The 25,690-nt window shown below is 52.6% G+C and overlaps 1 protein-coding gene across 1 annotated transcript in view; it reads left to right on the plus strand.

The window, feature by feature from the left end:
- Positions 1 to 1,169: 1,169 nt before the first annotated feature.
- SHROOM3 (shroom family member 3) overlaps positions 1,170 to 25,690 on the plus strand; it is a 28,162-nt gene continuing 3,641 nt past the window's right edge. The window contains exons 1-7 of the mRNA XM_026042741.1: positions 1,170 to 1,254; positions 10,320 to 10,451; positions 12,622 to 15,829; positions 18,142 to 18,218; positions 21,263 to 22,180; positions 23,188 to 23,691; positions 24,479 to 24,629. Of these exons, the coding sequence (XP_025898526.1) occupies positions 10,393 to 10,451; positions 12,622 to 15,829; positions 18,142 to 18,218; positions 21,263 to 22,180; positions 23,188 to 23,691; positions 24,479 to 24,629 (4,917 nt within the window). The 5' untranslated portion in view covers positions 1,170 to 1,254; positions 10,320 to 10,392. The remainder of the gene's footprint in view (positions 1,255 to 10,319; positions 10,452 to 12,621; positions 15,830 to 18,141; positions 18,219 to 21,262; positions 22,181 to 23,187; positions 23,692 to 24,478; positions 24,630 to 25,690) is intronic.

Below are 25,690 nucleotides of genomic sequence, written 5' to 3' on the forward strand. Positions count from 1 at the left end.
GCGCACAGCGCGGCCGCCGGGGCGGAGAGACGCGCGCAGCGGCCGCTCGCGCCCGCTCCTTCTGGGCAGGTTCGGCGCTTCCGCTGGCTGGCAGAAATTCCCACTCTGCTCCCCGTCTCAGGGCTGAAACCGGGAGCTGGGCAGCCCAGGGCTCTCCTGCGCCTGCGGGAAGGAAGGAGCAGAAGCCGCAGTTAGGCGACGTCTGGGTGACTTCGGCGCGCGGGTGCTAACGCCGGGTAAATACGTGTCTGCCGGCTCYGTAGCAGAGCCGGTAAGCGGGGGTCGGCTTCCCCTTCTCACTGTGGCAGCGTGAGCAGGCGTTGCCTGGCAGCGTGAGCTCTGGCCGTGCCGTGGCGCGGGCCGGCGCTTTGTCTCGCCGCCGCGGGGTGCGATGCGCTTCTCCTCGGCTCCGGGGCTCCCCCGGGGAACAGGTGTCCCCGTGCCGCGCAGCTCGGGAGCCCGGCTTGGGAATGGGGGAGCACGTGAGCCCTCCGAGGCTGCGGCGCTACCTCCCCGACTGGGTGCCGTCTGTCTGTCGCTTTGCCGTCCGGGGCCTCGGTTTTGCCTCTGGGGATGCAAAGGGGATCCCGAGGCAGGCACGACAACRGCCCTGCCTTTCTCTTAGCCTTTCTCTCAGCTGTTTGGGGCGTTCTCTAAGCTCTCATAAGATGATTAAGTGGGGATAGGTCACCTCCTGCAGAGCAGCGCCTGAACTCGAYACAGGGATTGTGTGTCCTGGAATACAGATTTGGGTAATGAATTCTGTGTTTCTGTGATGCTGTAGCTGATCTCTTTCCTGCATACTGGAAATCAAGGCTGTGGCACTGTGCTCCTCTAAACGTTTGTGAGAGCCACTCTGAACGGCTGAACACTGCCCAGGTGTAAAGGAGTGCAAAATCTCACTCAGCCTGCGTGGGCAGTGATAAAGGAGAAGACAGACACAAGTGACTTGCCGTGATGTTTTCTTTACATACTATAAGTACAAGGCTGATGTCCCTTTCTAGTCTCCTGGGTCTATATGTTGCCTCTTTATTTCTTAAAATGCTTTGTAAACGCAGACTGAAAACATTAAACATACAGGCCTGTTTTGTGTGTTGATGTGGCCTTGGTGTCTTTTCACAGGGACACGTATGCAGCAAAGGGATGCACCGACCTGCTGCCTGCCACCCCGCTCAGCCCCGACTGCGTGAGCACTGACTTCCAGCCCAGCAAAACCCCATGGTCAGGAGCAGTGAARTTTCGGCTGAAGACCAGGTGAGACCTTGTGCATTTGTGTCTCCTTAGGCAGTATCTTTTSCTGGAGAGCAGCTGGCAAGTGCCCCTCTTAGGAGGGCAGCAGCGTTTTCAGTTCTGGAGCACTGCAAATCCCTAACACCTGCGGCTCTGGGAGGTGGAAGTGACTCAGAACAATTTGTAGCCTCATGTCCACCTTTCTCGTGGTTTGCTGGTCTGGTGCCAGGGAAATGAAAGAAAGTGACTTCTTGGGCCTTAAATTACGCATCAATTTTGCTGGATGTCGTCATGTTTACAAAGGGCTGTGTGTAAACATGTTGCTGTGGCTCCAGGTGGGGATGACTCACTGGGAAGGAACCCTAGAAGAGGGGTCCTTTCTCCTCGGGAAATTCTGTCAGCCATGCTTAAATTTGTYATCGGAAATGTGGGAGCGAAATGTCTCCACAGCAGTCACGTAGGTCTGGAGTGGCTTCACAGGTTTAGCTGCTTCYGAAACACCTTTCAGAGTTAAGTGTTTAAATGCTTTCAGAAGTTGGCTCCTGAGTTGCACTAGGTAAACCAGGGTTGTGGCAGAGCCCGATTTCCTTCTCCTAGGTGTGCAGGAGGGCAAAACTGCGCAGTGTTTACTCGGGCAAAATTTTTGCTGGCTTCAAGAGAGCATCTTACATCAGTCAGATGGTAATCTGCATGACCAGGTAGTCTGCCTCAGTCTTCTGGGAATTGCACCATAGAGTCTAAGCAGTGACGTTTGTGGACAGAAATGCATTAAGGCCAGACTTGGCTTATGYGAAGCCAAGAATCTACCTTGATTTCCAATAGCCAGAGGAAATCTGACCCCTCCTCTAGTGCCAAAGAGCTGAAAGAAGGGCATGTGGGACACATGAAGTCATATTCTGATGTAATCAGCRAGGATGAACTTGTGGAGTAAACCCGCTGCCCCTTGGGGAGTTGCTGTAGGTTAAGCTACTGCTGGCACTTACAGGTGCTGTCCCTGAGCAGCAGAGGTGGCTACAAAAAGAAGAGGAAAAAGCTYAGTTCTTCAGCAGATCTTCTCTTGTATAAGCTACCTGAGTTTGTGTTGCTRTCCTCCAGCTGAGGATTTGCACATGAGCTGATGTTCTGCCAAGACGGAGCAGATTATGTCGCGGAATTTTCCCATCAATCTAGTTTTATCAGGGATTTGTCTGCAGCTGGGCTGTGGGCCTGTGCAGTCCCCACAGTATGTGAGGCGCAGTGAATTTGGGCAGGAGGCTCCCCTGTATCCACCACCTTTATATATCAATAATTTAGCCAGGTTATGCCTGCTGTAATGGCAGATCTGTGCAGGAGCTCCAAAGGTGAGCATTTCACTTGGATTAATGTGTCTTTGGATGCAGAGCCGCTGCTTCACTTCCCTTTCCCGGCAGTGCCGGCGGCCGCCTCTGCCTAACTCAGCAGCTGAACTTGGGTTGGAGCTTKGGCTACAAACAGGAAGTTGCCCTCATGTGTAAGAATTGGAGTGTGGGAGGGTATTTCACCCTGAGCAGCCTTTGCTTTGGCTGCGGCGCTCGCTGCCGCTCTGCACGCTCGAGTTCGGGCTGCTCCCGCTCACCTTTCCTTTCCTGAGGTGCTTGCAGGCTAATCCGAAGAGACGAGCACAGATCTATGAAACCCTCACAGCCGGTGCTCCTGGCATTCCTGGTCCGTGCCTTGGTTCTGCAGGGCCCTCCCTGCGCTGAGTTCATTAGCGCTGCCTCTCATGCGGGCGGCTGCAGTTCAGAGGAGAATTCCGCTGCCGCCTGAAACACTTGCCCTGCAAATCCCCTTGGTTACCTGCCGTGACTCATTGTCYACGTTGCACGCGGATAATCGGGCTTACAGGGCAGCGCGTCGGCTGGCAGCCACCGAGTTCCTTGTAGGCACTGGGCAAGGCTGGGAAAACACATTCCTCCTTTTGTTCCTAAGTCTCTCCTGTTGCAAGTTGCTGTGTGTTTGATAGCGGGGTGCGAAAGAATCCAAGCTATGCTTGTTTTTCTGTCTTTCTAACTAATTTACCGGCTGGCAAAGAATGAGAAGAAATTATTTGAATTAAGCCCATGGGGCCACTTGGTCAATGGGATAAATCAGTGTGACTCTGCAACTCCTGCAAATCCAGGGGCAGGTTGAGCCACCTGAGGGTCTGTCCAAAGGACCTTCCTGCTCATGGTCTGAGGGACCATGGGAATGTCTGGCAAAGGCAGCAAAAGGCTGGATCCTTTTCAAAGATAAAAGCTGAAGCGATCTGTAAGATGCAGACCCTTTTCTGTGTCTATTCTTTCTTCTTTTTCCAATAAAGGAAACAGAGGAAAACTGTAGCAAGAGGAGGAGTGTTGCAAAGGGTTTTTAATCCTGTGCTCCCCGGCTTCTCACTGCAGCCTCCATGTGCTCTTTGTGCCAGCCAGGGTTGCCTGGACTCCCCCGTGTCAGAGCTGCAGTCTCGTGTGGCTGACACAAGGACTTTTCCAGAGTGGAGCTCCAGAATACTCTATATCAGAGTATTCAGAATACTGAAATCACACTTACCCTGTTACTTAGTMCAGCTTCATTAACAGAAGCTCCCCATTGGCAGGAGTCACCAAATGCAGTGAGGATAGTGCGTGAAGGTTGTGTACATCAGCCCTCACGCTAACAGCCTGCCCTGGGCTCTGGTTAGCGTCAGGCAGTGTCAGGGGGCTCTCTCAGCGCGCAGGGCCAAGCCCTCAGTGTAAATACTGCCTGTCAGGCGTAGGCTGGGGTGGATGGAAAAGGCAGCAGCAGCGCGGGAGCCGGTTCCCAGCCCTGCGCGCTGCGGTAGGCCTGGGGGCTGCAAGTGCCGTCACCTCTCCAGCCCTTTGTTTCCTTCCCTGGAAAATGGGATAAATGCCCCTTGCTTGGATAAGAGAGCCYGAGGGTTACCGAGGGGAGGTGATAACACAGAGGTGTGATGTACAAGACCAATAATCATTAATTAACAATGTTTGACTGTTGGTGAGTTCAACTAAGGAGCGACTTGCTCACAGCTGCCATCACCCCTGCGTGCTSCCAGCACCTCCTCGGCAGCCAGAGAGCGTGTCTTGCAAAGAGGAGTCGTCTTCATCCTCCTGCAAACTCAGGCAAGTTTTACTGTAGGCTTTGGAGCTTTAATGTGCCCACAGCCACCCAGACATCTCAAGTGATGGCTCTCAAATGGGGCAAACAAATAGCAACTGAACATGGCAGCTGGAAGCCAGGAGCAGAGGGCAGCACTTCTGCCAGTGCCATGGGGAAGGGGCATGAAAGAGAAAGGAGACCCAGCTGATTCGAGGCAGCACTGAACTTGGCCAGGATGTTTTACTTGACTCTACACTGAAACAGCTAACAACTGCCTTCACATGCCTGGCCCGAGTTTCTGACGCAGGTTTTCTTTGCAGTGTTTTCTTACTTAGGGAGAGTTGAATGTGAGTGTAGGAGTGCATCAGAGGATGACAAGCTGCTACTTTGTTGAGGAAACATTACGTCCCAGCTCCATGACATAAACTCACATTTCACAAAGTTAAGATTTTTCTAGCAAGTTCCCCGTCTTTTTTGGTCAAAACTGTGAAGGAACGGAGCTTATTCCAGATCTCTCCTGCCCCAGAAGGGCTCTCTGAGTCTAAAAAGACAGAAGCGGTGAAAAACACATGGAGCCGATGCCGTTATGGTCCCACGTCTTTCTAATTGGCCTCGTCTGTTGTGCTTATTTTTAGAACCATGACTGAACCTTAATGAAGAGTGACATTGCTTTGAGGAGATCGTGGCCAGGCTCTGTAGAAATCCTAATAGGCTTCCGAGTGCTTTAGTTTTTCGTTCATCTCCTACTTAATAGCTCGGCGCAGGGGCTGCCGAAACGCGTAGGATGTCCGGAGAGGGAATCTCTGTGTGTTAGGGCAGTGCTCCTTTGAGGTGAGGCCACCTCGGAGACAGCTCCTCAGCCGTGAGAGATGAGCCCCTTTCCCATGCGTTATGTTTATGCAGACAGCACGGCTCCCCTGGGAGAGAGAGGCACAGGGGACAGCGTGGGGTGACCCTCTCATCCTTTTATCTGCTCTCTGTTTCTTCCCCTCTTCCTTGGGAGCGTTACCGATAGCAGCTGCCCAGAACTGTCCCTGCAGTCTGGCAGGATGTGTCCCGGGGGCCATGGCGCCTGCCTGCAGCTGCACACGGAGGCTGGTTGGTGCAGAGAGAAGCTGTTCTAGAGGGTTTTGCTATTTTCTTCGTCCTTTTTGCTGTGGAGGATTCAAAACTCTCTGCGAGAGGGGAAAAATGAGCACGAGGTCGGTGGCGGAGGAGTTATTCCAAATGGTCTCTATTCATTGGTCTCASATGATGCATTTGCCAGACATGAGACTGATGGAAAGTCAACTCCCTCCGAACTCCATGGGAGCATCGCAGTGAAAATAGCAAGGTCAGTTTGCTGGGGCACCGACAGCTCTGTCTGAGTGGCTAATTGCTCAGCCACGACACCCTCTCCATCCTTGGCTSTCCAAGCGGCCAAGCTGCATCCCCTTATTGTCTGCGAGGGTAAAATCAGGGGGAATCTGCCTTCCTTGAGACACCCACCCCTTTGGGTGCCAGCAGCTTCAGCTCTTTGCAACAACAGCGGGGAGCAGCTCCGGCATTCCCCGGGGAAAGCCGAGGGGGAGCAGCAGGCACGGGTTCGGATGAGCCTTGCGTGCCCCGGCGCCCGCCCTCGCCGTGTCCGGAGGCACTGCAGCCCTCCCGGCAGCTCCGGTGCTGTCCTCGAGCCGCCCCTTCGCCGTGCGGTCGCGCTCGGGGGCAGTTTGCACAGGAGGCCTCCCATGGGCTGCCGCTCCTGATGTGCGCGGGGGCCGTGGCTTTGAGGAATGTGCTCAGCTTAACTCTCTCCTCCTAAGCCTAAGTCCAGCCTTTCATTTAACGCACTGGCTCGGCAAAGCGTGGGCTGCGGGCAGGTTTAATCGCAGGCAGAAGGAAAACACTTGCTGAGTTGCTTTGGTGCTTAGGTTTGCAATTGAAGCTGAGCATGGGCTGCAGTACTGTCGTGAGGCAGAGCCAAGTTTAATGAAGGGTTTTCAAGTCACATGAAGTCTTAAAATCAGGCCTGGCTACCTAGCAAAGCAATGCAGTGCASTTGGGCCCGGCTGTGCAAGGATTTCTCCTGCCTGATAAAGTCAGGCCAAGTAAGAGGTGAAAGAAGCTGTTATTTGAAGGAAAAAGAAGTTGGATGTAGTGAGGGCTTTTCTATTGAGGCTCTTGGCTGAAGGCAGGGATTCAGTGGCCTTTGTAGGAGAGMAGCAGGGTCTATCTAATGCACAGGCACAGAGTAAAGTGCCTCCTGMGTGTGCGCGTCCATCGCTGCCTGCACCAGACAGGCAGGATTTGCAGTGTATGAAACCAGCCTGTTGCACATGCCYGGCTCTGTAGCGCCCCGTAGTCCGGAGGGTCCATAAAACACCAGCAAAGCTGCACACAGGTATCTTGAGGACTCTAAAGAATCATCTTTTTTTTGTTGTTGTTTTTTCTTTCTTTTTTTTTTTTTTCCCCTATTTGGCTTTAAGGTGACAAAATCCAGGGTTTGTGGGGCAGGGAAGCAACTGGGTCTGTTTTATGCACCTTCTTGAAATGAAGAATCGTTGCCCTTTGGTGGCTAGGTGAGGCAGAGCCATCTTGCCCCTGCTGGGCTGGGCTCAGTGTTGTGCCTAAGCCGCCTTTTGCCCTTCTGCTCTTGATAATCGGGCTCAGATCAGCCCAGCCAAGGAGTTAAAGTAGATTGGGTTTAAGGTGATTTGTGTATGCAGCAAAGCTCAAAATAGGGAGCTTTCTACCCTGTGCCAACACAGGGTAGATGCGGCCCAAGAGCTGCAGTGATTGCCGTGCTCCTCAGCCTCGGTTCCAGYGAGCAGAGCTGCCGCTGGAGGAAGCCTTGCTGGGCAAACGGGAGGAGAAAAAGACAAAAAATGGCGATTTAAAGAAGCTGGGGTCCTTTGTTTCACTAAAAGTGGATATTTTTATAGAGGTGGTGTGCAGGCCATCCATGGACTCTGGGCTCTGGTGTATTTGAATTGCAAAATATTCTGGTTGTGCCCGGTGAGGAGCAGTGAGCAAGAACAGAAATTAGACAGGACACGCTCTTTGCTGTGGCATTGGTTTGTAACTGTGGCAAAAAAGATAGCTCAGCCCCCTATTACATGGTGAAGAAGACTTCTGAAAAGGCTTTTCTTTAGATGCTGCTTCATTTGCAGAGTTAGTGCCAAGATACCTTATAAAGTGTGCAGTTCCATGTCTGTTTTGTGTGCAAAGCAGAAAACTGATCTCTTTTCCTCCTGCAAACCACGCTCAGTATTTCCTCCTAATAAACGAGATCTACAGAGCTATTAATGGTGAAGGACCTCAGCAGCATGAGCACCTGAAGCCTGGACTGCCTCAAGCCCTAGCCAGGCTGTGGCAGAGRAGATTGCTAATATGATGGTCATGTTTCTGCCTGAAAATGTTGTAAGTAAGTGGTGTAGTTACAGGGAGCGCCCAGATAACAGCAGCCAGACAAGATTAAAGACTTTTCCCTTCGGTTTTCCAGCAGCCCACGTGAAGTGGGCAGTATCTGACACCYAATCAGTGTTTGGGCCTTGGCTGAACTGATTAGGTTCCAACATTGCACCGAGGTCTGAGGGCTTCTCCTGGCATCCTCATTCCTCAGTATCTGCTGAGGTGCCAGCCCAGCCTGGACCCCCGATGTATCTGGTGATGGGACGTGGCGGTGAGGAACCGAGGCTCTCCCCGCTAGCCTTGGCATTCATGACGGAGGGATCGCTTTCCCCTTATCACAAGCGGAGAATCTTGTGGTAATAAAATTGTCCTGGCACTTGCAACAGCTGTGGTGCAGGTGCAGCCCTTGGGAACCAGGGGCGAGGCACGAGGGGATGGGGTGGATTGGAGGGGATTACAGCTCCGTGTTACCAAATCCTTCAGCTTCCTGGGACAAAGTATCAGCTGTTGCTCCTGGTTTTGCTGAAGGCAACTGGACTTTACCACATTTTTACCTGTTAAAATGTGATGATTTAGTTGTCTTTACTTAGGACAGGCCTTAACTGCTAAGGAATTTGAAGCTTTTATGTCTCACCCTGTTTGTCTGGGATGAAGCCTGACACTGCTGTGGGCTTTCAAAAGCAGGTCTGCCCCACTCGCCAGCAAGCTGAATCTTGGGGCGGTTTTTATTGGGCTCTGAAAGTTGTGCAGGTGTCACCAGAAGTCTCTGCAGAGGAAAGAGCTGCCTTCAGGTCTGTAATTGGAGATAGCTGCTCTCCTGGAGACACAGGGGTGCTCACAGTCCTATTGCACTCCCATTCCAGGCCTCTTGCCTACTTTGCCAACAGCAAGTGCAAATAAAACCTAAGGGTGTTACAGAAAGCCAAGGCTGGGTACTTTTTGGCTTGAGGGTGGGAAGGCTGCGCAGAGGGATCTGGACAGGATCGATGGGCTGAGGTCGACCGTGTGAGGCTCAACAGGGCCGAGTGCCAGGTCCTGCCCTTCACTCACAGCAGCCCCAGGCAGCAGTGCAGGCCTGGGGCAGAGCAGCTGCGGAGCTGCGGGCACAAAGGGTCTGGGGGTGCCGGTTGAGACCCGGCTCAACAGGAGGCAGCCACGTGCCCAGTGTGGCAGAAGGGCCAGCAGTCCCTGGTTTATTTCAGGAACAGAGTAGCCAGCRGGACCAGGGAGGCGAGGGTCCCCCTGCGCTCAGCACTCAGCCTGCACCTTAAATACTGTGCTCAGCTTTGGGCCCCTCGCTGCAAGAAGGACATGGAGGTGCTGGACTGTGCCCAGAGAAGGGGAGCAAAGCTGGTGAAGGGGCTGGAGCGCCGAGCTTGCGAGGTGCGGCTGAGGGAGCTGGGGTTCTTGGGTCTGGAGAAGAGGAGCCTCAGGGGAGACCTTCTCTCTCTCTACAGCTACCTGAAGGGAGGACGTAGTGAGCCATCCGTGAATCTCATCTCCAAAATAACTTCCGATAGGACAAGAGGAAATGGCCTCAAGTTAGGTTAGATGTGARGAAAAAATTTTACATGGGAAGAGTAGTCAAGGAACAGGCTGCCAAAGGCAGTGGTGGAGTCACCGTCCTTGGCAGTGCTCAGGAAACATGTAGATGAGGCACTCAGGGACATGGCTTAACAGCCACGGTGTTGAGGGGCTTGCAGYCGGACTCCGTGATCTTGAGGGTCTTTTCCAGGCATAAGGATTCCATGATTATAAAGTATCTGTGGCTTAAAAGAAAGGCTGCATTGCTCACGTAAAGCTTCTTGCTGAACAAGTCCAGGAGCAACGTGGTTTGTTTGAGGTCACACAGGATGTTTTCCCAAGCAAGAAATTAAAATATTGACTGTTCATTCTACTCCAGAGTACAAAGAGAGTCTTTAAATCTCTGCAGTGGATATTTTAGGGCTCAGAGAAAGCAAAAATAGGGGTTGTTCTTAGGAAAAAGGGCTATGCCCGCCCCCTGCCCTACAGTGCTTGGCTTCCTCGTGTTGTTGGGCGAAATGAGCCCAACRAAGGAGTGTAACAAAAGGGCCCTGTTTTAACACACCTACACATAAAGTGATAAAACGGTGCTTGGCTCAGCTCACCCTCTATAACCCTTCAGCTCAACTCTTATCGGCATAATCCCGTCCTAACAGATGCTAAAAAGGATTTTTTTCCCTTTTGTTTTCTTTGTTTCAAAGGGACCGCCAGTGACTGAGCCGTCCTGCTCAGAGCTGTAGCGAAAGGCTGGTAAAATACCCCRGGAAATGAGGCTGTTTCCTGCTGCCTGCCAGCACTTTTCCGTGGAATGGGTCGTGTGGCCCTTTCCTCAGCCACGAGACAGGCCCACCATGCAGTGTAATGAGAGCATCTATTGCTATTGCCCAGCCTGGAGCTTCCATTGCACCCTTACATGCTTTAAATAAGGTTGTTGTGTCTTTGTTTTTTCCCTCAGAACTGTTTTTCCTAAAAACAGAAATGAGTAGGACCAGTTTTAAATCCATCCATCAGTGACTGTTCATGTGTTTTTTCCCTGGTGGAGCCAGACTGTTGCTGATGTAGAAAATCCTTCTGCTTTTCCCTAGGCGGAGTGAAGCTCTGRGCCGCCCGCACTCCTGGCATTCAAGCAAATTTGCAGAGCACCAACCCGATCTCAGCATGATGCAAATATCTCCGGGTACGCTTGGCACCCCTTGGCACCAGTCCTACCACTCCAGGTAAGCACCACGCGCCTGTGGCCATGCGCTGCAGAGGCAGAGATGTGAAGCAGTCTGCTGTGCTTTCCCCTCCTTTGTCAGTGCAAAGAAAAGCACTTCCTGCTCCCCTCTAGGAAAATGGTTTTCCTGCAGCCCCTCAATCTGTCTCCCAAGCTAATGTTCTTCTAACCTAGGTCCCCTGGTCCTGCCACTGTCCCTGTTTCCAGCATAATGCTGGTTTCAAGGAGGCTCTGCCTTCTGCCCGAGACTCTGTCTTGATGGTGCTAACTGTGAGATCAGGGCCTAAGTCTAAAGCACAGAAATGGAGGAAGGGCTCAAAGGATTTGTGGGCAAAATACTCTCAGTCACCTCCCTACAGCTGWCGGGTTTACAGACAGCCATAGTTAAAGCAGGGCTTTGCAGGGCTTTAAGTTCCTGTTGGGTTACCTGGACATCTAAAGTCAAAATACGTTTATTTAAAGAATAAATAATAAAGGAGGCAGCAGGGTAATGTGCCTGTCAGCAACAGCAAGGCAACAGCCAGCAAGGTTGCAGCACTGACCACATAGTCCTGGGGTGAGAAGTTCAGCAAGGGATTTCCTGGTTTGGGCAATTGCTTTCTGCAGGGTCAGCTTTATCGTAACCTTATGTGCACGTGTGTTTCTCTCAGGAGTCAGTGCAGTGGCTGGTGTAAACTAGGGGTGTTAGCGCTGGGAAAAGCACACAGTGTGAGACACTTGATTTTGACTTGTGTAGAGGCTGTGTCCCCATAAGCTGGGGTGCCCCTGCAGCCTGTGCAGGGTGGCAGAGCAGGCTGGAAGCAGGAGTGCTGCTGGGGGCAGCCCCTAAAGCCCCCTCAACACCCTGGGGGCAGCATAAGAGGGACATGTTCAAATTCTACCGAGGAGAATTTTCCCTGGAAAGGCAGAAGAGTGTCAGGAGGAGGAAATGTCCCCATAGCCACTGGCATTTGAACTTCCCTTCTTGTACAGGTGAGACCGAGCCTCAGCAGGGAGCAGGAAAGAGAAAACAGGGCATAAAAGAAAAAAAGTGAGGGGAGAATTACAGGAGAAATGTGTGCTCCCCTGCAGCCCTCAGCACAGCTCACCCTGCAGCCTGTCCATTTGCCAGCGAGGGGCTTCGCTGCAGCTGGCAGAGCCTTTGGCTGGCACTGGCAGCCAGCATAGCTGAAGAGGAGCTTGGGGAACATCTAGTGGTCAGTCAGTCAGTGCTGCACTGGTCATTGCCAGGCACATCCTTTTTTATTATTATTAAAATAGAGCAGTGCCTCTTAATGAGTAAAGCAGATTTACCCTAAGTTTTGCCCATCTCTGGGTTCCTCCGCATCTCTCTGCAGATCTGCGTCCTGCTTCGCCCAGCAGGCAGGTCCCCTGGGCCTTTCCTTGTGCTCAGCAGCTTCTCCCTCCATCTCTACTCTTCGGCCTTGTTAGTTTGGAAAGGAGGGAGTGACCATGCCTGGAGCTCCCTTCCAGCCAATAGATCCCCAAATATCTTTTGTTCTGGAGGACTTGAGCCCTCTGCCAAATCATGTTGACAAGTGTCCCAATGTGCCTGTATCTGCTTAGTGCTCGGTGAGGTGGCTTCAAAGACTCGCTGGGACTTTCTCAAAGGGGCAGTTTGGTTGCACCCCCCACTTGCCTCCATACACAAACACACTCATCTCTTCTCGGTCTTGTCTGTTTAGCTTTCTTGCAGCAAACAAACTGTCCCAGGGACAGCTGAATTTCCAGGAAGCCTGCCAGGGCATAGCCTTCATCTCCATAAAAAGAAATGAAATAGGRAAAAAAAAAGAGAGAGATTAGATCCCCCCACGGCATGCCTCTTGTGCTCCTCTCCTCCTCCTCGGTGCCGTCAGCACTCATTCAGCTTCCCAAGTGCTGTGGGTAGGTTTGATGGGTGGGGTTGATCTTCCCTGGCTCCAGAGATGCGCCGCCTTTCTGTCTGTATTTCCCTCCCACCTCCTTGGTAAATAAGAGCCATGTGTTGCAATGTCAAGCAGTTCCTCCTTGTGAACCGGGATGACTGCAAACAGGCAATGGAGTAAGGCCCAAATATGGGTTTTAATCTGCAGTCCTCAAAGCTAAACATCTTGCTTCTGAGCTCACTTATAAGTGGTCGTGCCTCTCCTCTGCTGACAGTTGGTCTTTACTCTTCTTTCGCTCTTCCCCAGCTCATCCACCAGCGATCTCTCTGGTTACGAGCATGGCTATCTGAGGAGAAGTCCTGACCAGTACAGTTCCCGGGGGAGCATGGAGAGCTTGGACCACTCCTCCGCTGGCTACCACCCTTGTCACCTGTCCCCAGCCAAGTCCACCAACAGCATTGACCAGCTCTCGCACCTCCACAGCAAAAGAGACTCAGCCTACAGCTCCTTCTCCACCAACTCCAGCATCCCTGAGTACCCCGCTGCTCCGTTCAGCAAGGAGCACTCCTGCTCCATGGACAACGTGCACTTCCGAGGCAGCGCGCCAGAGGGCATGAGGCAGGCGGACATCAGGTACATCAAGACCGTGTACGACGCGCAGCGAGGGGTCTCCGAGGAGTACGAGGTGAAGCCGTCCGCGCTGCTGCCGAGCTCCGAGGGCCGGCGACCAGCAGACGGCCGCAGCCACGGCCGGCTCCAGGGCCTCGGCCGGCACGGCGCAGCTCCCTGCCGGCTGCAGCCAGGCCGCAGCTCCCCGGACACCGAGAGCCAGCCCCCGAAGGGACCTCCCTTGCCACCCGCTCGCAGCGACAGCTACGCAGCCACCAGGCATCACGAGAGGCCCGGCTTGTGCTCGGGCCTTGAGCCCAGCAAGCCTGGTCGGACCCAGCCAAAGGGTGCCTGGCCTCCCCTTCTCAGCAGCTTCTCCCAGGGACCCCTGCTGAAGACCCCCTTTGGAGATGGGCATCTGCACACGGTGCTGGAAAAGAGCCCGGAGAGCAGCCCCACGGTGAAGCCCAAGCAGAGCTATTCGCAGGCGGCCCAGCCGGGGCAGCCCCTGCTGCCGACTGGGGTCTACGCAGTCCCTTCCCCAGAGCCGCATTACGCCCAGGCGCCGCAGCCTTCTGCAGGCAGCAACGGGACCCTTTACCCCGCTCTGGCCAAAGAAAGTGGCTACCCCGCACCTCTTCCAGGCTCCTACGACAAGGCTGTCRCCAGCAGCCCCCTGGACTTCGATGAGAATGGAAACCAAAGCACTAGCACCAGGTCAATTGTGTTTTACCAGCCTCCAGCCGGTGAGCAAAAGCAGGATGCTGYGGCGAAACTTGTGCAGCAGAAACCTGCCAGTGCCCCCGGGCCCGCGGCACAACAGGAGTCGCTTCCGCTGTACAAGGCCCTTGCCGTGTGGGACGGCACCGGTGCCGCCCCGCCACTGCAGCCGAGGGGTGCCAGCGAGGGAAAAGCGCGTTWCCAGCCCCGGGAGGACCGGGCAGCCGAGCCCCAGCAGGACAAAAATGGCAACCCCCAGCAAAAGGAGCAAGAGATTGCGGCTCAGCCCCGCTGGCCTCACAGCGGGGACAGGCACTACGGCTGCACCTCCTTGCAGAACATGCCAGGCAGCTCCGAACCAAAAGAGATGCCGCCAGGTGAGGTTTATTCCAGCACCAAGCTGTCCTTTCTGAGCAGCAGTGGTAAAGAGGAGAAGGATCTCAGGGCACAGGGCCACAAGCAGTTCGGTGACGCGGAGCCGCAAGGCCTTGTGAGGCAGGGGGAGGCCAGCACGAGCACGACCCCGTTCCACACTGCTGAGTCAAAGGACGAAGAGCCCCCTTCCCCACAGCACTCCAAGACCTCAGATTTTGGGAGGAGCCGGCTCAGCTCCAGCGGCACCCAGAGCTTTCCCTACAGCAAACCAGACCCCGGCAAGCTCCGTTGCTCTGTGCTGGAGAAGGTCAGCAAGTTCGAGCAGCGTGAGCAAAGTTCTCAGCGGCTCCAAAGCGCAGGGCTTCCCTCCTTCGGGCAGCACTACGGGCCGAGCCGGCCAAGCCAGCCCGCGGGCACTGTGTGCGTGCTGGGCGGCCTCGAGGACGTGCGGGCCAAGCTGGGCTCGCGGGAGGCCGGTGAGCTGCCCAGGGAGCCAGACCGCGGCTCCATGCCCTCTAGCAGGAGCGGGAAGCCCGAAGACACAGACTGGCACCCTGGGGAGCTGCAGCTGGCAGCCGTGGCGAAGCAGCCCAGGGCGAGTGAGGGCTTCAACGTGTGCGCTGAACACGAGATGCAAATGAGGGCGGCTCAGCTCCCGAGGAGCAAAAGCACCTTCCAGCTGGGAGGGGAGCCCGAGAAGGAGCTTCTCTGGAAGGAGAACATCCAGGATGCCCACGGCTCGCAGCTGGACTCGCCGTTCAACAGGGCTTACAGGAACAGCATTAAAGATGCTCAGTCCAGGGTGCTGAGGGCCACATCCTTCCGGCGCATCAGCCCCCCATTTGGGAATGCCCCCAAGAGGGTGACCCAGCGGCCTGCCTCCGCCCACGTGGGCATGAGGAGCACGGCGTCCTCTCCCCACACACCCAAGGAGCGGCACAGCGTGACGCCAACAGAAAGCAGCCTCTCGGCCCTGGACTACGCCAGGGCGCAGCACGTCGTGCGCATCGGGGGCCGCAAGCGGCTGACAGCGGAGCAGAAGAAGCGGTCTTACTCGGAGCCGGAGAAGATGAACGAGGTGGGCATCTCCGATAGCGAGCCGTCGCCCTTCTCCCTCCAGAAGAAAGGCCTCCATTTCRTCTTCCCGGAGAACACGGTAGCTGACCGGCGCAAGATCTTTGAACGGGACGGCAAAGCTTCCTCCGCAGCCAGCCTCTCCAAGCCCGAGCTCAAGCAGCTCCAGCAGAACGCGCTCGCYGACTACATCGAGCGCAAGACGGGCCGGCGGCCGTCCTCTCAGGACACGGCGCTGCTGCGGGAGCGCTCGCACAGCTCCTACCTGCAGCCGGGCGGCCCGGACGGCCAGAGCCTCTCCTCTGCCTCCAGCATGAACTCCCTGCAGGACCACAACCTCTACCGCCGCAGGGAGTCTCTGGAGCGGTTACCCAGGACGGCACGGGTGTCTTCTACCCTTCCTCCTGGCTTGATGGGGTGCTTCGACCTCAATGGAGATGAGCAGAAGAAAGGGCGCCACGACAGCTCAATCCTAAGCCGCCCGAAGATGGACAGGTCCCGGGGCTACAGGGCCCAAACGGAGCTCGCCAAAGCCACGCACACAGACACTGTTGGCTTGCAGGGCCTGCCTTGCCATGGGAAGCAGGAGCGGGTCCTGGAAACACCATCCTCTGCCAGGAAATCTGGTAAATCGGTGTCCGTGGAAGACTTGCTTGATAGATACGACAATCAGACAGTCACGGTGCATATACGCTCACGGTCGTCTCCCACTCCCATAGCAGTGAAGAAGCACCAGGTATGTGGCAAGCAGAAGGTGCTCTTGGGCAAGTGGGGCTCTGGAACGCAGGGGGAGGATGCTGGAGAGCAGACCCATGTTCACTCACGGCCATTGTTTGATTGGTTGCAGGCAGGTTAAATGCACGTGGAGATACAGGCTGTTTTTTGCCATGTAGTTGGCTTTATGCTATTTTAAATGCTTACGGGTGGGCTACTGCTCCCCAGAGAAGCAGGAAGACTGCTGAGCAGCCCCCGTGGTTGCCTCCAGCCCTGGAGGAGCCCGGCTGCRTGCGGTGGAGAGCCTGGCTGCGCTCTTCACGCTCCCCGCTTGCCGGTTGGGAACTTGAGGCTGATGTCACAGGCGGGGAATTTGACTGTCTCTGATGACAGTAAATAGTAGAAGCAGGCAAGCTTCTTGGAGGAGAAAGGCCAAGGCTAGCTCTTCAGCTGGTTCATCTCTTCAGACCTGCTTTGGTAACTGTGGCTGATTGGACACACTATTTTACTTCAGAGGTCTGGCCCCTCTGCCCATTTTTGCATCAGGCTCTATTCATGATGCACAAACTGAGGGAAAAGCAAAACGGGGGCAGGCTCCTTGCTCCAGATGTACTCCAGGTGTTCAACAGGTCGCACAGACCTAAAAGGCAGGTGAGATTGAGGATGTCCCTGTCAGCACTTACACTTACTCTCAGCCTAAAGCAAGTTATTAATAAAGGTGCCCTCTGTGGGGTAACATAACCCAAGATATAGACCCCATTGCTGCGCCCCAGAGATGGGCCAAACTGAAGCAGGGAGGACGAGCACTTTCCTCAGATCCACTCCGTGCTTCATTCTAAATATCCTCTCTTGAAAGGCCTCAGACCCCACACTGCGCTTGAAAATAGCATTTAAAAGGCAGCCTGTGCAGATCGAGTGACCGAGCACGTTTCCGTCACCACTGATCTCTCGTCCCATTACTGAGATTCCTCCCCAGCAGCCAGACCCCAGGCTCATGTGCGCCACTCTGTCACGCTTGCACATCGTGAAGCTTTTTGTGTTCTGTAAAGAGACAGTCCTTAAAAAAGAGTTAGGGGGAGAGCCAAACTGCAACTCTTTTTTTCTGCCTACTAGTACAGCCAGAGCAGCAAGAAAAATAAACAGACATGTGCTTTTCAGTGAGAGGTTGGGCAGCAAGCAGCCCTAGCTCGTGTTTATCTGCTCTCTTGGGCAGGGGACAGATTGGAGGTTTTTGAGATCCCTTTTTTCCCCTCGTTGGCTCATTTTTGGTCTCCCGAAAGTGCAGCAGTAAACTAGAGCTTCTACCTGTTGGGGGCTGACTCCAGGTTAGGTTTGTCTCTGAACTGGCTCCAATACAAAACCCTACTGTAGAAGTAGGGGCCGCAGCCAAAACAACAGGGTGATGACTTTTTTTTTTGCCTTTTCAGATCTTTTGTGTGAAATACGCATTCGCATTTTAGCAGCAGGCTTCACTACTTCTCTGTATATTTTTCAGGGTCTTCTATAGAGTGTATAGAGGTTTTTTGCAGGCTGCATGTCAATCACATTGCAATGTCCCTTCAGGAATTAGCATAAAGCCACATGGGAGTTGAGCGGCAAGGGGCTGCAAGGTCTCAGCCCACAGGAGGCTGGTGCTGCCTCCTTCACCCCTGGCTCTTTTGCTCTGTCTCAGCCTGCGCGGCTCCCAGGGCCCTGGCTCCTAAATCAAGGCAGGTGCTTCCCCCCGCTCTGCTGACCAAAAAAGCAATGCCATGAGCGTGGGGAAGGGGGCACAGAAGGGCTCGGTGCCAAAAAGATCATATGTGAGAGAATGCCAGCCTTTTAGGAAGCATGCTTGGCATTCACTTTCATGTCTCCTAATAGCCTGGTGTTTGATGATGGGAGCTCCAGGGGAGGGAGAGTCAGATTTACAAAGGTATTTCAGCCCCAGAATTTCTCTAGTTTCAGATGAATCAAATGCCTAAAGGGGAAGTAGATCCCGAGACATTTGTGCATCTGTGCTTAGACTTTCCGAGGAGCCAAGTGCCAGACTCCSTGGCGTTTCTCAGCAGCCCCGCTTATGGCTGCGGTTTCAAGCCTTGGTGGCAATCAGCCTTTCTGTCTGCTTGAGGTCGGGCACTTGGCTGCTCAGTTTTCCCAGTTAAGGCCATTTCAAAGACAGCCTTTTCTTCCTTGCATCTAAACCAGGGGGAACACACAGGTCCTATGGATACCCTTGGGTACACTCCGTGCCCAACACTAAGTGGCACACAGGGGCTTCTTACCAGAAGGCAACAGTGTTTTGTTGTTTTGCTTTGTTTTCTGCTTGCTGCTAATGGTGTCTTTGTGCTCCAGGACCTGCTGAGAAGGGAAGCCAGKGAATTTGGCTCCGCGGTGAAAGATCCTTTCTACATGATCAGTGCAGGAGCCAGGTAAGAATATGTTGATGTCCCCTCTGTCACTGCAGGCTTGGCTCTTGCCGTCCTGCCACCAGTAACAGCTGCCATCTGTTGCCCATGTAAGTGGCTGAATTGTCACAAACAAGAGAAAACATCTACGTGGATGCAGCTTGGGGTGTGCAGTTTTGGGTGTGCTCCACCCAGCAGTTAGAGGGAGTAAGCTGCTGTGAGCCATTTATTTTCACAGCAGACATCCATTCACTATAAATTTCTCCTCTCCAGTCATGTCATCTTGGGGCAGGTTTCTGCAACAACAGTCAAATTACTTGCCTTCCAAAACAGGTCGATCTGCTGTTAGGAGTCATGTCCAGAGGTTTTTCTAACTGAAGGATCCTAAAAGGGAAAAATACCTTGATGTTTCACTCTCTGTGGTTTCCCCCAGTGCACGGTGCTGCCTTCCCAGAAGGAAGAGAGCGTTTGCATGGGCTGACATGGGGAGATCTCAAGTGTCTTGCTGAGCATGGGGCTTGRCCTTTAGGCTGCTTTCTGTTGTGCAACTTGAATATTTTGCTCAGCGTCATAGGAGAGAGATATGTTTTTAAAAATAGAAGAGGGTAAACACAAAGCGCAGAATATTAGAGCATATGTAACCATGAAACTACTTAGCAGTGGGTTGTTTTGACATTAAGTASAACTGAAGTTGATCCGGTTGTATTTATATATAAATAGTAAATAGATGCTTGCTCTATGCTGTAAGTGCCCAAGCAGCTAACTCTTGTAACAGTAAAAGAAGGACTAAAGTAATTATTCAGAAAGGAGCTCCGTTCCTCCGAAAACTGCAGAAAGTGTCTTCCTGCTCTGCTGCCATCCTGGGAATTACCTCTGTGGGCTCCAAAGGTTTTTGTACGCAGCACTGGGCTGGGCACTGACCCCCAGACGTATAGGCAGGCTCCTAGTCTGGCTGGATATTAGTTCCCCCTCTGGCTGGCAATATTTGTGCTTAGGATGACATAAATGTCATTCTGGAGGGACTTGTTTTGCCTCCAGGCATGCCCTTTTATGATTATTTCAAACACACCCTTTTGCTTAGGTTTAGAGTAACTTTCCATTTCTTTCCTAAGAAAAAGACACAGGTGTTTTGGTTCCTTTTCTTCTAAAACTGACAGGACCGTATGCACATGGCAGCAATTAGCGCAAGAAGTGCCACTTTCAGGATTCTGCAAGAGCTCTCCACCACCCCAGGGTGAGCAAGTACGACACAGCTGGGCTCGTACAGGGCCTGTGAGAGGGTCTTGGCAGAAGGTAGCATGTCTTCAGAGGTGCAGTCTTTGCTGTCCTGTGACTGCCAGCCAGATGAGCTGGTTTTCTGGCAGCTCCTCTGAGCTATAACCAGCTCCATCCCATCCCTGCCTGCTACATACCCTGTGTAGGGGCTCTTCAGGGAGGCAGCAGCGGGCTGCATGAATTAGGCTAATTGGTTCCCCTGGGATGTGCCTATTATGGCAGAGGAGGGAAATCCATGGAGTGGTGAAGCTGCAGAGCTCCTGGTAGCAGTCCCTGGGCTCAGAGCCTTGAGCTGCTGTGTGCCTGTGCGCGGTTCTGCCGGCGACGCGCAACRGCCGCCTCCAAGGCACTCGTCCTGCCACCAGTTTGAGGCTCAGCAGCTGCCTCCGCAGTAGGGGAAATTAGAGAATTACCATCTGGCTCTTCTGACAAACACTGACTATCTGAAAAGAATACGCGTTGCTACTGCCCAGGATCCACAGGCAATACCAAGAGCCGCCTGCCTGGGAAGCGTCCCCACTCCCAGGCAAAGGCTGCCAAATTCTACTCTCAGTTATACCAGAATAAAGCCGGAACAACCCATGTCTTTGACAAAATTAATCTTAATTTGTACCAGTACATCTTGGATCAAATCTGCGCCCCAAGTCTCAAACATCATGAATAGATAATGTTAGATGATATGAATCTTGAGAACAGCAAATATATTGGCAGTATTCTTTATTGTATTTTGTTGTTTTACAGTGTGGCTCATGTTTTTGAACTGTGTTCTCTTAGATTTGCTAGCACTATTGTCTTATGGCTCATTTTGTTTGCCAGCTCAGTAGCTATACAGGCACGTAAGTTTGACTATGTTTTCCAAGCAGGAGCCTTAGACCAGCCAGTCTTCCTCACTGTCACATAGAACATCTTTTAAGAGATGGAAAGAATAATTTAATCCATTGAATTTGCAGCCTTGGTGTCCTGCTTCAGATCAAGTTTATTGGCTGTAACGGCCATTGTTTTTTTTTGTAACACCACCCTATCTGAATAGTGCTCTTTTTTCTAACAGAATTCCCAGATTTTAAGATTTTTTTCCTCTTGTCAACAATCAAAATATTGCTGCTTTTGTCTCACTCTCTTCTTGAGGATCACTGAATCATTTTAGTGGCAGCTTTCCAAAAGGAGCAAACAGAATAAGGAGAAGTTTTGGCCCATACGCTGAAGTGGTCAAAACTGCCAGTAATTGAGAATAGGGTCTAGTAGTTGATAATATCTAATAGTCTTCCTTGTATCAATCACTACCTGCCCTGTCTTTAGTAAATAAAATTCAAAATGAGGCTGGAAAATAATCCAGGCACTTAGAAGTTCCGTATATAGATGGTAGGAGAAACTCTGAACTTTAGAGGTGGATCAAAAGATTCATTAACCTTGRATCTGCAGAACACATTCATTTTCCCTAGAGTCCAAAATTGTATTATTCACACTCTTATTTGTATGTTTGACAGCTGAGTCTCAAAACAATAACCAAAGTGTGGGTTTTTTCTACTACATATTTCTGTGATGCTCCCCAAATGTGCGTGTGATCTGACGTGCTCTGGAGGAGGTGGCAGTGGTGGTAGCTCTGTGGCCCTAGGTTTGGGAGAGGGGCTTTGCCTCCAGTTCCAGCAGCACAGCAGCGCGGTGCCTGGCTCGGCAGGCGCTGCCGCAGGCCTCCGACGTGGCTGCATAATTTGCCTTTTAAGGGGCTGTGCAATAGCTCGGCCTGCTCACTGATTAACTTTTAGCCTTATCACAGTCTRTCTCTTGGTTTTCAGGTCTGTCAGCAGAAAGGAAAGAAGCCACTCTGAAAAAATGACATTCACAAGCTATTACCCTCATCCTCAGCACAACCGTGAGGCTGGTGCCAGTTCCTCTGCACTAACTGAGAGCCTCAAGGTCTCAGAGCCTTCCAGGCAGGATGGCAGGACTTCTGCGTTTGTCCCATCCTCGACAGAGGCAAGGAGTCACTACCCTGACCCAAAACAGGGCTTTAAACCCCTGTTCCTTGACCTTAGTCCTTCTGGATCTGGTCAGTCCGTGCCTCATAAGCCCACCCAGACGGTCTCGGACTTGCACTCTGTGGGAGATGTCCTGGCTCCGAGACAGCACCATGCCAGGCGAGATGCTCTTCCCGCTGATGGCAGCAGTGTTACTCAGGCACACTCTTTGGATGCTGTCCAGGATAGATCCCCTGAGACTCCCACAGAGGAAATGGTGTGGAGAAGGAAAGCTGGGCTGCCTCAGAGATCCCTGCCTGACAAGGTGACATGGGCTCATGCGGTCAAGGATGGCAGCTTCCCCAGGGCCGTGGTGTCTCCTCCAGCAGCTGGGCCGAAGCTCTCCCAGAGGTGGCAGTACCCGCCAACCCAGAGCAGCACTTCCTCTGACCCCGAGACTCCTTCTCCCCACGGGATAAACCATCTCCGGATCTCAGAGTCCTGCCTGCAGCTTACGCCACCACCAGTGCTGCAGGATGATGAAGATGATGAGGTGTTTGTTGCTCCTTCTCAGCCTGGCATTGGTGCTCAGCCTTTCTCATCTCCTCTGCCACCCCATCCTCTTCCCGAGCTGAGCCCTTGCACTTTAGCAAACGGCACGGAGGAATTCCCACCTCCTCCCCCTGCAGCAGCCCTTGAGGGGAACGGGGCAGCTGGAGACAAATCCRCCAGGCTCTCGGAGGAGGCCAAAGCGAGGTAAGGGGGAGCTGAAACACGGTGGGTCAGGCATTGTAGGGCCTTATAGAGTAAGATATGCAGGGCTGCAGCCAAATGTGACTGGCCTGCACAGCCCTACATGCCGCAGCRACCCGCCCGCAGCTGCTGGCTGAGCGTGGGACTCGTGGCAGAGCGCGCACGGCGTGAGCGGAGGGGGACAGCCGGGCTGCCTCGCCACCACCAGGCTTTGCCAAGAGCATTGTCGCGTGGCGTGGCCGTGACAGGGCATAAAGCTCCGTGCTCCTCCAGCAGATGTACTGACAGGTGCTTAGCAGACAGGGCAGAAGGGGCYGTGAGTGAGAAACTACCCTGCTCTCGGTCCCCCTGCATTCCCTGTGGATTTCAGGGGGATTTCTTTTCACTCGTTCCAACATGAACAGTCTAAGTGGCTGCTGACTCCTTCCAGTTACTGGTTTTTGAGAGAGGACTATCCCATAATGAACACTCATGTTTTTCCAAACCACTGGAGTTTCGCAGAGTACACTGCAGACCTGGCACCAAATAATCCTGTTATGAAATAATGACTACATGCCAAGAAGTGACAACATCAATATGCCACAGTAACCTAGTGTAGGGGATTTTTCCTGAAGGGTAGGAGTTTGGGCTAGATGCCCGGCTGGTTTAACTCAGCTTCCCTCCCTGCCAAGGAGTTCTCTGATTTCCATTAGGGAAGAATCTGGCCGAGACTGTGGTACCGATTTGCTTTTCCAATATGAAAAGGACAATGAGTGGAGATTGCTCATAGGGGCACTCACTAGTTCTGTCTCTGTTGGAATAACAAACAGCAGTGCCTAGGGAGTAAACTAGTTGTGGCGCCTTCAGCTTTGCAGTGTGGTCTTTTCTGCATTGAAATGCAAAGAGACAAAAATGGGTGAGAGAGCAGGAAAGCTTAGATGCCTTCAGCATGTGTGAGGTCGTTAGCATGTGTTCACAGAGATCCTATGCAGTAAGTTTTTCTTCATCTCACAGAAGTTTTCTGTCCATAGCAACTTCCAAGGCTTTCCCAAAGCCCTGGTCGAGAAGGAGCTGGGCCTGGGCACCGCTATCAGTGAAGATAATTGGCCTGCATCAAAGAGGACTAGCTCTCCGTCTGCTGTGGATAAGCAGCACCAGTTAGTTGCTTCTTCTGAAGGGTCTCACAGCTCTCATGGGCAGCCCACAACTCAACCCGAAGGCAAAAGCAGGGAGCCGGCAGTCGCTGCTGGAGAGTCAGAAAACGGCAGCGTGGACTCCAGGACAGTCAGCCCAGCATCTCCTGTGAAGGCGAAGATAAAGACCCCAGAGGAAATCAAGTCAGAGGCTCTAGCAAAAGAAATCATCCACAAAGATAAGTCTTTGGCTGATATCTTGGACCCGGATTCCAAAATGAAGACAACCATGGACTTAATGGAAGGGCTTTTCCCCGGTGGAACCAGCTTGCTGAAGGAGAACAACATGAAAAGGAAGATGTCACAGAAAACAGCTATTAGGACAGCTCCTGGAGATGACAAGTAAGCACTGTCTGTTCGAGTTGTTGGCTTTTAAGGACAAGCAATAGTTCTGTGCCAAATTCTCGCTCTCTGCTGTAGAAAGGCACTGCTGGAGAGAGCAGTCCTCAGTCCCCCAGCACAGGCCTGAAAGGGCGCTTCTGAATGCTGTTTCTCTCTACCTTGACTGTGTGTGCTCTTAGACCTCACCTCTCGAGACCGTGGAGAAAATGATTCTCAGCTTGGTAGGTGGCGTGAATTGAGCTCTCTAGAGATTTTGTTTGATTTTGCTCTCATAACCCTTGTAACCTGAAGCAGCTAAACCAAGATAATAGATGTGAGAGTAAAATCAAGCCCAACCAGTGGCTTGCAGCARGTAAGAGAGGCCCAGGTTTGGAGGGAGAAGTGCCTACCACTTCCTGCTGTGGGATGCAAAGGTGAAGATGGGTTCCTAGGACCACAAGTGATAGCWGCAGAACTGTATTGAATTCAGTGGTAATGCCTGATGCAGCTGAAAGGGCCAGCCGAGCCATCACTCGCTGAGCTGTGTGGATTTATCTCCACAGAGCAACCTTCTGTTTGGAGCTGGTAACTAAACAGCCTTTAAACAGCAGAGCAGCTGTGCTGGTGGTTTTTGCAGTGGACAAATTTGAGAACAGCTGACGTGCACCCTCTGATGGCAAGAACTGGCCATTTCCTTTGTGGCTTGTAACACTGAGAAGTTGTCAAAGAGCAGGTGCTGAAAAAACCTGGGTCCAGGCACAGGGAAAAGTGAGGCTCAAACTAAACTCCTTTTTCTCTGTTGTGATAGGAGAGAAGAGAAGGAAGGGCCTGTAACTCTGGTCCCCTGCCCTGCTTATTACAACGTTTCAGCACCCAAAGCAGAACTGCTGAATAAAATCAAAGACTTGCCAGAAGAAGCAGGTGAGGAGGAGGAGTTGCTAGACATCAACGAGAAAAAGGTAAATTCAGATCACGCACCACAACCTTCTGGTTACTTTCTTGAAATAAGTCATAAAGAAGTGCATTTTCCCTTGAGGTCAGCATTTGGATGTCGTGCTTGCACGTTACATGGGAGCTGGGTGCATTTACACCACATGTGAAGCTTCATTAGGACAACGTAGGTCATACCTGGTTGTACCTCACGTGTCTGTGAGTGGAGAGTCGTTCTCCAAGTGCTCATTGCAAATGTGGCACGAGCCTCGRGTTGACCTGTACTGTGCCACTTGCTGAGCGTATCGGTTGCAAGGGGCTGTCCCTGCCCAAAGCGGGGGAGAAACAGGGACAAGTGACTTAGCAGGAAGCTTTGTGCAACAGCAGAGCTTAGGTGTATTGAAGGATACGAGTATGGACAGCATGTCCCATAGGATACGAGTATGGACAGCAAGTCCCATATGCTGTAAACCGCAGGCATGTGACAGGCTTGCAAGGAGGCATGAGCCTGCTGCTGTGGGACAAGTCCCAGGCCTCAAAGGTTACATTTGCATGGAAAAACAGAAGTAGGTTGGAGCAATTAGGTCCAGTTGGGGAGATTGTCTTGGCATGTTTGCTCATGGTCTGTGTGAAGTAACATTAGCATAGGCATTATCTGAGAAGGCAGCTACTCTGAGGGTCATTTGGGTAAACCGAGCTCATTTCCATTGTAAATATGCAAAGGAACTATGTTGGTTGGCATTTGGGATTACAGGAGAGTCACTGATTAATCAGCCTAAAGCAAATGCTTTGCAGTCTCCTTGCAGCTCAGAGCCCTTCAGAACAAGGGTGCTTCACTCGGTGCAGCCTCCTGAAAAGGAGGCCTGTGCCTCCTGCAGAGCATCTGGAGCGGCCCGCAGCTCTGCTTCTGTGGGCCTCAGGAGAACCTAGTTTGTGAACACACGGGGAGGGGTTGCTCCTTGTCCTGGGTACTACCTGCCCTATTGAGGGAAAAATCTAGATAAAAGGATTTTGTCTGTCCCTTATCCTGGCAGGTAGGATAATAGTATTACCTTTGCTGTCACCTCCCTCAAACAGCCCTGCTAAATAA

Source organism: Nothoprocta perdicaria, unplaced genomic scaffold, assembly GCF_003342845.1.
Source record: "Nothoprocta perdicaria isolate Ctin4 unplaced genomic scaffold, notPer1 scaffold_313, whole genome shotgun sequence".
Taxonomy (NCBI): Eukaryota; Metazoa; Chordata; class Aves; order Tinamiformes; family Tinamidae; genus Nothoprocta; species Nothoprocta perdicaria.